Source organism: Asparagus officinalis, unplaced genomic scaffold (genome assembly GCF_001876935.1).
Source record: "Asparagus officinalis unplaced genomic scaffold, Aspof.V1 AsparagusV1_Un592, whole genome shotgun sequence".
In the NCBI taxonomy this organism is placed as follows: Eukaryota; Viridiplantae; Streptophyta; class Magnoliopsida; order Asparagales; family Asparagaceae; genus Asparagus; species Asparagus officinalis.
The window spans coordinates 6,480-17,882 of record NW_017972854.1 but is presented as its reverse complement, the minus strand read 5'-3'; the positions used below and the strand labels follow the sequence as shown (position 1 = coordinate 17,882).

Sequence of the window (11,403 nt, the reverse complement as noted above, 5' to 3'; positions counted from 1 at the left end):
TCTTCCGACCACATCTTCATAGGGTTTTCCCCCCAATCGCAGATGAATACAGCCTATTAATGAGGTACATCACATATGAAAGTGTCTCAGCCCAAAAGATCTTCTCCAAATCACTCTGCGATAATAAATATCAGACCTTCTTTAGTAAAGACCGATTCAATCTCTCTACCATCCTATTTTGTTACGACGTATGACTAACTGTGAAATGTCTTTCTATGTTCTCGTCTTGACATAGCTGCTAAAAGGGATCTTTCTCCTAGTCTGCAGTTCTAATCTCCTCTTTCACTCCACAAATAACTCTAGGTCTTCATTTTTATGCTTTATGGTGTACACCCAGCAACGTCTAGAATAGTCATCCACAAATGTAACGAATCAATGTCGACCACCAAGTGATGTCGTCTTGGTGGGATTCCAAACATCTGTGTGCACGTAGTCCAAGATGCTCATCGTCCTGTGTACGGCTGTCCCGAATTTTACCTTTGTCTTCTTGCTAAGAACGCAATGCTCACAGAATTCTATCTACCCCCTTGGCTCCCTTCACTAGCCCATGATTGCACAAAGCTTGTAGTGATTTTTCACATATGTGTCCTAATCTGTAGTGCCAAAGTCTGTTCGTGTCCGCCTCTAAACAGCTGAAGCTACCTGGTCAATCTCGGTGCTCCCCTTCAAATAATAAAGATTTCTACTGCGGACTCCCTTCATCACTATCAAAGATCCCCTAATAACTTTTGCTACAGCATTCTCAAAAGTCACATTGAATCCCTTTGCCTTCAAAGCTCTAACAAAAATAAGATTCTTCTTCAGCTGAGGAACAAATCTCACTTCATTCAACTCACGAACAACTCCACCGTGTATCCGAATTTTGACGGTACCTCTCTCACAAATACCACATGATTGATCATTTCCCATGATCATCACACCCCCATCGAGTTTCTCGAACGATGCAAATCAATCTTGCCGGGAAGTCACATGATAAGTAGCGCCGGAATTCAGTATCCAATCCGATGCATCTGCATTGTTCACTTCTGGGGTAATCAATAGAGAAAAGCAGGAATCATCTGAATCATCACCTCTAGCGATGTTCACCACATTGGCCTTCAGACCATTTTTCTTGCTATTCTCCTTCTCTTTGAGCTTCGGGCAATCTCTTTTTCAATGTCCTTGTTCTTTGCAGAAAGCACACTGGTTCTTTGGTAATTGGTAGTGGCCTCTAGACTTTGACCTGCCTCTATTGCCACCTCATGGATAGAGACTCCCTCCTCTCATCGATAACACCTCTCTTGAAGTACTAGTTCTGAAAGTCTCTTTGTCCTTCATCCTCAGATCGTAATTCGTTAACGCATTAGTCACTTCACTGTATGTGGTGGAAGATTTACCGTTCAACGAAATGAGCATGAATGTATCATACTCCTCATCGGGTAAGGAGCCTAACAAAATAATCGTCTTGTACTCATCCGTTATCTTCTCATCAACGTTCGACAAGTTCGACAACGACTTTGTGTAGTTGTTCATATGATCCGCAAGTGAGGTACCCCTAGACATCTGGAATCTGAACAATCTTTACAGCATGTGTAAACGATTTTTAACACTCTTCGTAAGGTATTTATTGTTAAGAATCTCCCATATTTTTATCGCAAACGTCACACCAATCACATCGTATTTCAACTCTTATTCTAAACAAGATCTAATTACCTCACAAGTGTTTCGATTCATCTTGTCCCATGTCGTCTTATCATATTTTGGTGGCCTCTCATGAACCATGATGGTCTCTTCCAAATTTTAAGCATTCAAAGCATCTTGTACGTCGCTCATTTACAAACCAAAGTTGATTTTGCCATCGTACTTCATAATACTAATCTTTGTATTCTGAAGTATAACCTGAACTGTACTAATCATCGCTTTGTTGTTTTCACCAACTTATTCTTCTATTGCAAACTAACTCCAATTGTAAAGAAAGATTCGTACTTGATAGAATTGAGAAATTACCCAAACTAAATCATAGATAGGATTCCTACTTGATCTCCTAACCACACAAGTAAAGTAAGATCTCCAATGGCAACTCCGCAACGCTATTTCCACCGAAGCCTAGATCTTCAAGACCCAAGCTTCAAACAATGAATCTTTTTTCAGCCAATGTAAAACCCTACATCTGAAAATCTGAGCCTGTTACCACTGTCGCGCGCAGTGCGGAAACGTGCTCGCAAACTAAACGAGTCGGCGAACGATGAGAGAATAACCAAAACCAAACACGAGTGTAATTTACCAAAATAACGACCAAAATCACACAAACACAGAGATATATGTGGTTCGACAATTGTCTACGTCCACGAGGAGAGAATGGGGAGATTTCACTATATAAAGGAGAATTACAACGGGTTACAACTCATACAAACTCTCAAATATAACCTTAACCAAAGATCTCAACCCCCTCACAATATCTCTCTCTCAAAGTAATCCAAACAATACTAATTCTTTGCTTAAACTCTCTCTCTCTAAACCCTAAAAACGTTAGTTTCTATTTATAATAAACCCAATCCAAAACAGGGTGGGAATCTGAAAACGAGTCTGCCACATCCAGGTGTGGCACACACCACACCCCTAACAACATGGCAGAATCTGCCACACCTGGGTGTGGCACGCACCACACATGTGGCCTGCTGAATTTTCACATTTTTCAATACATTGAACAATTCGACACCGTTTTCTACAATTTTCTTCCTCCTCTTCGCCCTTTATAGCCTTCATCTTCTCCCATGAATTTCAGCAAATCCCTCACCTCACAGTAACACTTCCCTCATCACTCCTTCACCCTCAGCCTTGCTTGTCCTCACCAATAGTACATGTACCTCTATACTCCCTCACCCTTTCTCACCTCTCCCTCACCTCAATCTTAACAGTCCTCTGACCTCACCAACTCCTTTTTTGTTTTTCTCTGCCACCTCACCAGTTCCTATTTTGGGCTTCGATCGAGAGGAGTGAGCTGATCTCAAAAGACCAAAGAAAAGAACAGAAAAATCAAGGGGCGGATGTATATACAGTCCATGTGGGGCTACGCCCCTCCATCCCTCAAAATTTTGAGAAAAAAATAGGGTAATTTTTATAAAATCTTTTCCTTTAAAAATTAAAATATATTCATTCTTTATCTCAAAACCCACGTGTCACGCCTCTAACTTTGCTCTTTTCTTCAAGAACGATCTCCTCAACCTTTTGGAATTTTAATCAATTTGGTGAATTTTTCCATCGATGTTAAATCTCTGGTAATTATCTTCTCTAACATTCTCTTCCGTTGATTCGATTTCGTGCTTCTACCGAGAGGAGTGAGTTGATCTCAAAAGACCAAAGAAGAGAACAGTAAAGTCAAAAATTGGACCATTTTTTCTCGAAAATAACCCTTCAGCAGAAACCTTATCAAAATAACCATTCATTGGATATATTACAAATGATTGAGGTTATAAATGAAAAAGAAAAAAAAAACCTTTATACAGCTTTTATACGACTATGTAATATTGAAATTTTGGTGCTGATGTAGATGCACCACCAGTCATAAAATTTGTCAAAATTTCCATACATGTTTCTTAAAGTTTTACTCCATAGCCTATCCTCTTTTCATGGGAAAGGATTAGATCATCAAATGGGATTGTGCGTTGTTATTGGGCTGGTGATGCTGGAAAATGTTTTAGCACCTAGTGTACTTCCAACTGTTTTAGATCATGGTAGTTTTTGCTCTAGAGTATTAAATGATAGCAAGAGGTTCTATTATTAGTTCTATTTTTAGTTCCTGTTAAAAGCCTGTGCTCTCTTGATACAGGAATACCAGGAGGTTAAGACAGGAGGCACTTTCTATGACTTTCAGTTTAATACCAGACTTGTTAAGCCAACCGTTGTACATTTTCAGGTACTAATTTACTCATTTTCTCGAATTTCTTTTCTGGTAGCTTGTCATTGTATAACATGGATATTGGGATTCAAGAGTCCAAAGCGTCTAACAGTTTACTCCACTATATGTCATAAATTTCATATTCTGGGTAACTTTTCATTATATCTCACAACATCAATAGTCATACTGTAGATTGTCCTTAATTTGTCAAGTGATCTTAATGGTCTAGACTTAAATCAACATAAGCGACACAATGTATGAGGAGCAGTTTTTGTTTGTTTCAATACTGATGCAGCCAACTGTAAGACTGGTTTCTTTTGTCTTATTTATTTTTTTAACTGTCATTATGGGCCTAATGAGTAAATAACATATCCATATGAAAATTTATCTCAACTCTGTAGTGGGATTTTAGTTTTAGTGCAGCTAATGAGAATTGACAGGCCCATATCTGTCCACTATTCCACTCAGTTGGGACATACTTAGTTTATCAAGATGTGAGGTTATCTTTGTATTATTTTCTTTGGCTGGTAACTTACTGTTTGTTGTCTGCTTATGTAGCTCAATTTGTCTAAATTACCTGTTTAAACAATTTTTTGCTCTTAGAATATTTTTTCTTTGTTATTTGTTGAGGCTCCTTAGTTTCTCTCTTAGAATATATATATATATATATATATTGTTATTTGTTGAGGCTTATTAGTTTTGCAGGTTCTGACTACATGAGTGTGTTAATAATTTAATGGAATATATTCTGACTTTATAAGCTCTGTGACACTAATGCAGCATTTGCATCTTCAAGCATCACCATTGTCTTTAGAGGAGGTAAGGATTTCATCTATTGACATCAAAGGACTTCATTATGACATCAAGTTGTTGTGGTTCTATCTATCAAGATAGTAGATGTCTTCGATGCTATACAATTGAGAGTGTCCATCACGAAAATTGGGTGTCTTATAGACCATCAGCATCATTCAATTTAGCTTACACCACTAATGTTTTTATTTAAGCAGTTTAATTTTAAAGAATGGATTTTCCGTGAGACGTGTTTGTAGGCTAATATAACATTTGTGCTTTAGTCTCTGTGCCAGTTGCTCAGCATTCCTTAATCTTTGCTCTAGGAATTTTTTTAGTGTTGCAAAATCATAGTACCATCATGTTTCAAGGTCGCTTCTCTTCTGCATATAATCTCAAGTAATTTATTGTTAAAAGCAGTCATCAATTGTGCTTTCAGAATTTACTTCAACCAGTTCTTTCGTCAAAAGTCAAAAGCTGCGAGCAAAATTTAGAAGCATTTGGTTTCCATTTCAAGTTTACATGACTTCATAGAACCTTGCACTTGCATATATTCACTTTCTGTCTTGGTAGTCAGATATCAGTTCATGTTACTTTCATCTCTTGTATATTTGTAATGTATTGGGCTGTGTATATTTTCCTTCCCCTTCAGTTGATGGTTCTCATCTTCATTCAATGCTGTTTCTCGGATCATGTAACATGGGAGATAAATTTCCATTTATTTAGTTTTAGATTTCGTTCACTACTAAATAATAATTTGATCTTATATGAAATTTCTTTATGGTAGTTGTATAAGTGGTTAGCATTTGTGGACTTGCATCGTTTTTTTTATTGTTAGTACTAGAGAAGGTTTCATTATTTCACCTAAAAAACTGTGCGAAAGCATCGATAGTCACGTCTACCCTTATTAAAATATTTGTAATTATCAATACTTTTATGCTGCATAATCTGCTATTCAAGTTGCCTGGAAGCAGAATTTGGCAATTAGCATACTGAACCTTGTGCCAGTGTTCTTTCTGAATCTTCTTTAGATTGTTAGCTTGCTTAGATATTGTTCTTACCTACTCATGGTATTAGGAGTGTGCTTCCACATAATATGTTTTGTGTCAGGCACTAGAAAGCAGGGCGGAACTACTTCCTCTGCAGCTGCTGGATAGGTGGAGCCTTTCAATATGGTATGATGGGAAATTTATGTAGTTCAGAGGCCTCTGTTTGAAAAAGCCTGAATAATTCTTCAAATGTCAGAGATATCATGAGTGGCTAACCGACAATTTTCTTGCAGCATTTATATTATGAAATTTATTTTCCGTATTTAAGATTGTCTCTTTTTTGCCCTCTTAGTTTTGATATGAAAATGCATAGTCATATTGTATTTGCTACTATTAAGCGCGTGATACTGAGAATTCACTAATTTGTTGCTTCCATTACTTGCCGCTGTTGTACGACATGGTTAGACTAGTAATGTACTCTTTTATGACCCTTTTTTGCATTTGAATTTTATGCAAATGTTGTATTTTTAGTCCGATCTGATGCTCATCATAGTTCAATTGTCAATATGAATGCCTACAGTTCATGATGGAGAGATGTTCTTCCTGTATGACATACTCATTAAATAGTTGATATATAGTCATAAAATTAGAAATGTCACTATATCTTCTTACAAATGACTTCTGTTGTTTCACTATTTAATTGTTTAATTGTTTCACGCCTATTCACATTATGACCTCTGATTTATGGGTTCTTAACTTCACGTATTGACTGACTGTGGAAATACAATATTAGTCCTTCATGTAGTAGATTCACCACTCTTGATTTTCATATAGTGATATTTTTCTTTACTTCTCTTAAGTAGTGCTGAATGGAGGGAGCATGCTGACTTGATTTTTGGTAGCAATCTTGCTGTTTGGTGTTTAAGGACAAAGATGTAACCCTACTGACATCATTTGACTCTGAAATGGACACTCATCATTAACATAAATCTCCCCAGTTAGGGGATAAAACACAAATACTCTATGATGTGCTGCTAGTATCTGTTTGTACTTGTTGCTCATCTAGGGGTATTGAGCATCTTCTTTTAGTGGGACATGTACCTAAGGTGTATTTCAAATTGATGATTCATGCATATTTCTCTCATATATTGATTGGCGTCACCATAAATTGCACATAGTTGAAAGGTTATAATTGGGAGAATATGTTATATCGTATGTGGTTTTAATTTCTTGAATTGAAGTTGAAAGGAAAGGAATCGATGCATTTTGCATAATTTGGGAAATGAGAGAGGTCAGTTTCTCTTGAACTTAGGTTTTAGTCATTACATATCAATGCTTATTTTCCCTTTCCCCTTTACCTCTTTATTTTTTATTTTTATTTTTGGCTGTTAGGACTTGTTAGCCTCACTTTCTGGTTTATGTGGTATCTGGATTCTAATTGGTGATATTCTTGTCAAGTTTGCCTTGGAGAGTAGAAGCAATTATGTTCCTTGTCCTGTTGGTCAGATATTAGAGCGTTTGTGTCTGTAGGTTGCATCTTTAGGCTTGTGATAAACATTACCGAATGACATTCACTCACTTGCTCTTGGTTGTCTTCTAAGTACTTAAGGAGCACAGCCTTTTTCAACTTACATTTAGTGATGACAATTATTTTTCAAGTGTCAGCCACATCTACCTAGCATTTATTTACTTTTTTCTTATTATTTTACCCCATGAAGATTTACTTTAAATCTTATTCTGATTGACTGGAAATTATGGTTGTGAGAGAACTCGTTTTATTTCCAACTACATCTCACCTTACCTGTGTTAGCTCACTACAAAGTGAGATTGCTATCTGAAGTGTTCTTTATCTCTTCATTTTCAGGAGTCAACTTAAGATGAAACATGATGCATGAATCATGCAACGGAATGAGTTGTCCTGTTGAATATGTTTCTATAGTGTGCTCTTTCGCTCATTTTCTGGTTTGATTTTCAGAAATTATTTTTCTGAATGGTTTAACTCTGGAATCTCCTGCTTTATTTAGCACCTTAGATAAGGATATCATACAGTCATTTTGACTTCTCTACAACCAACATACCAGGATGTTCGCTGTGCTCTGCACTTTCTGGAGCTGGCACCTTTAATTGACTTAAAAAAAAAACATATCAGGGCTAATGTTTATATGTTTTCCGACACTAGTTCTTAGGTCCTCGTGAAGCCTTATGTTACTTTCTGGCGTTGTTATTTTCATAGCATGCATGTTGTAGCAAATCTCCCTTATTAACCACTTCTAGTATTGTATGTCATTACTCATGTGCAAAATTTAATATGAAAAACCTGCTTAGATATCAAAGTGATTTATAAGTTGGTAATTCTGGGTGATATGACACTGAATGCATAACTCTTCCTATCACTTCCATACAAGCGATTTGCTATGATTTTGTGTTCTGTTTTATCCACCATTCTTCAAGGGAGAGTCTGCTGATTGAGGACAGCCCATGAAGTGTAATTTTACAATTGCCAAATCTTTCTTTCCTATTTGACTAGGCGATAGTCCAGTGGTAACATGTTTTAACAATAAGATGAGGGAGTCTCAAGGGATAAAGTGACATCTCAGGGTTATGCTCTTGTTATCAGGTGTCTTAGCACATGTTTCAGTTTATGGTTTTCCGATTAATCATTAGGTGTTTTGACACGTAAAACTTATAGGACTGTTCACTGAGCATGCCAATTTTTACCAGTTTGTCATATGAGAGAGTTTTCAATTAGTGATATAATGAACTGTGTTATCTGAGGAATCCCTTTGACCTCTTGTTTGTCCCTTTCCAACTTCTTCGTTTCGTTTTCAATTGTTTTTAACTGATGTTCCTCGAGCACTGTTTGAGCAGCTCGAGACACGATGTATTTTGTTATGTGGTTCAATCCAAGAGGGCATTAACTGTGTCGTTGGATGACTATTATATTCATTGTTCGAACAAGGGTCACAACTATGTTGTTTTTTATTGTGGAAGTCAAATAGAGAAAGAGTGGTGTTTGTTTGTTAACGAGTAGCATGTTCAACTAATCAGTAGGTAGGGTGTCCAATGAAATGTTTGATGAAATTATGTTAGTGCTCAATAGCAATGAAGTGCAAATATGGTACTCGTTTAAATAATTTTGGTTTGAAGTAAAACTTAGCTACTGGCGAAAAAGGGTCTGTTAGAGTAACTCCGTAAATAATTTGTTTTTCTTTAATTGTAGCTGTTAGTGATATCTGACATCTTATGTTTTTGCAGTTAAGGAATCTCTTGTGGGCCACATCAAAGCATGATGTTTACATGATGGAGAACTACTCAGTAATGCACTGGTCATCACTGCTTCGAAGAGGCAAAGAGGTGCTAAATGTATCTGGGAAAATTGTCCCTACTCAGGTGATTATTATTTTTACTTCATTCGGTGGTGTGCAAACACTGACATGAAATGTTTTTTAAAAAAAAGGGAAAACAATCAGAGAACGGGCTTTTTCTTTACGAAGGTTAACATCATCCTAATTCACTATTTTGCAGAAGTATGGATCTTCATGTGCCCACCCACTTTCTAGAGTACAAATCAGCACCATGGTTGTGAAAGATAACTTGATAGTTGCTGGTGGTTTTCAAGGGGAGCTCATTTATAAGGTAGATTAGAGGCCATATGTGGTTATCTTTTTAGATTTATCTACAAAATAAGGGTTGACATACTCCTGCTGTTTTGCCAGTACCTAAATAATCCTGGAGTCGCGTTCTGCGGAAAAGTAACCAATGAGAATAATGCCATCACCAATGCCGTAGATGTTTATTGCGCTCGGAAGTAAGAAATCATTCGTCATTCTCTGTACTTGTTTTGAGAGTAAATTGTGGAGAATCCCCTTCAACTATAGCTTCAGTAGCACTTAACAGCCCTGAGTTAGCATTTTGAGAAGAATAAATTGCAAATAACCCCCTTCCATTATGATTTTCTACAAAAATAGTTGAGGTGTGGTAAGTGCTAGTGAAGGTATAGGTGTGGGGAGTGTTATGCAATTTTTTCCTTGTTTTTTACCCTTGAGTCTACATCTTACTAATTTTTCCCTTCAGCGGTTCCCTTCGAGTGATGACTGCTAATAATGATTGTTATGTGAGGATCTTTGATGCCAACAACTTTGCCTTGCTCAATCGGCTTTCCTATTCTTGGTCCATAAATGTGAGTACTCTAGTGACCTCGAGTTTACATGTAACTATAGTTCATAATATAATCTATAACTGTGTAGTTTACTGATATCCTTAACTTATCGCAGAGTACCTCAGTTAGCCCAGATGGGAAGTTTCTTGCTGTCCTCGGAGACAACACAGATTGTTTAATAGCAGATGCTCAATCGGGAAAAGTAAGTATAATATCTTCTCGAGCCATTCTTGTTGCATCAATTTCTTTTTCTTAAGCTATTTGGTTCTCTGAACAACTGCAGATGATCGGCAATCTAAAGGGCCATTTGGACTATTCTTTCTCTTCTGCTTGGCACCCCGATAGCCACATACTGGCTACAGGGAATCAAGACAAAACCTGCAGATTATGGGATATAAGGAAATTATCCGAGTCCCTTGCCGTCCTCAAGGGACGGATGGGAGCAATCCGTGGAATCAAGTTTTCAGCCGATGGTCGTTTCATGGCCATGGCCGAGCCAGCAGACTTTGTTCACGTATTTGATGTTGGGGCTGGTTATTGCGAGGCTCAAGAGATTGATCTTTTCGGTGAGATTGCGGGTATCAGTTTCAGTCCTGATACTGAAGCTCTCTTTGTCGGTATAGCAGACCGAACTTATGGGAGCCTTTTAGAGTTCAGGAGGAGACACCAGTATCAGTATACGGACTCTTTTCTTTGATGAGGTGTACTGTTTCTTTTCGTTTTCAACTTTTGTTATAGTGTGCAAGCTCAGGATGTACCTAAGAAACCCGAACCCGGGAAAAGAAAAAAGAAAAAAAAAATCTGGAAGTCTCATTAGTTCAGGGAAGGCCAGGACCTTAAACGCTTTCAGAAAAAAAAAGAACGAAAAAATATTTGCGTGTGTAGTATTAGGGAGTGTATTTTTGTACAGGTGTAAGTTTGGTAAAGTGCTTGGGCTGGTAAAAATTGTAACTTGCGATGTGTGGTGGTATGTGATGTGAGGTTGTTGCTTTTTTTTTTTTCATTTTTTGGCTTCATTCTTTTCCAGGAGTCGTGTGCGTTTGTTAATTTGGGATCTTGGAGAAGCACCTTTGATCTAATTTTTTTTCTTTGTAAAAATATTATGTTTACTTAGTTCTTTTTAGTCGAGTGTGCATCATTTAGAATTTGAATATGCGTACCCACAATAGCAGGTCCGCAAGGCACATATGACGTATGATACTTGCACGTCCAGAGTTTAGAAATTATGATTATCAAATTCTAGATCCTTGCAGATCGGAGATCCTTTAAACTGAATCTCTGCGTTTGAGTTTTCTCTTTTCTTCTACCTCCTCGTAGATTGAACTAATAAAAGTTAATTTCAAAAGAAAAAAAAGAAAAGAAAGGAAAAACACACTGAATTTAATGAGTTGCAAAAGCCATTCCGAGGTTTGCTTTGGTGCTCTAAGCCTAGGGTTTTTTTTGAATTTTTAAAGGGAAAATTGTGTCTAGGCCCCCCAAAAATAAAGGCGATGTGACCAGGCCCTCCATACTTTTTTTTGTATGCCAAAGCCCTTATTACATAAAGTAATAATGTTTCAGCCTTTTTTTCATCCCCCAGACAGCACAGA

The 11,403-nt window shown here is 37.2% G+C and overlaps 1 protein-coding gene across 5 annotated transcripts in view; it reads left to right on the top strand.

Moving 5' to 3' along the window:
• Positions 1-10,817, top strand: part of LOC109827970 (uncharacterized WD repeat-containing protein C2A9.03-like) — a 16,512-nt gene extending 5,695 nt beyond the window's left edge. For 3 of the 5 annotated variants that reach the window (XM_020394998.1, XM_020394997.1, XM_020394996.1), the window contains 7 exons: positions 3,809-3,895; positions 8,911-9,045; positions 9,181-9,291; positions 9,372-9,463; positions 9,730-9,835; positions 9,930-10,016; positions 10,098-10,817. In XM_020394998.1, the coding sequence (XP_020250587.1) occupies positions 3,809-3,895; positions 8,911-9,045; positions 9,181-9,291; positions 9,372-9,463; positions 9,730-9,835; positions 9,930-10,016; positions 10,098-10,511 (1,032 nt within the window). In that variant the 3' untranslated portion in view covers positions 10,512-10,817. Of the gene's footprint in view, positions 1-3,808; positions 3,896-4,068; positions 5,842-8,910; positions 9,046-9,180; positions 9,292-9,371; positions 9,464-9,729; positions 9,836-9,929; positions 10,017-10,097 lie in introns of those variants that run through there. The other 2 variants (XM_020395000.1, XM_020394999.1) reach the window with 2 other exon arrangements.
• Positions 10,818-11,403: the final 586 nt, after the last annotated feature.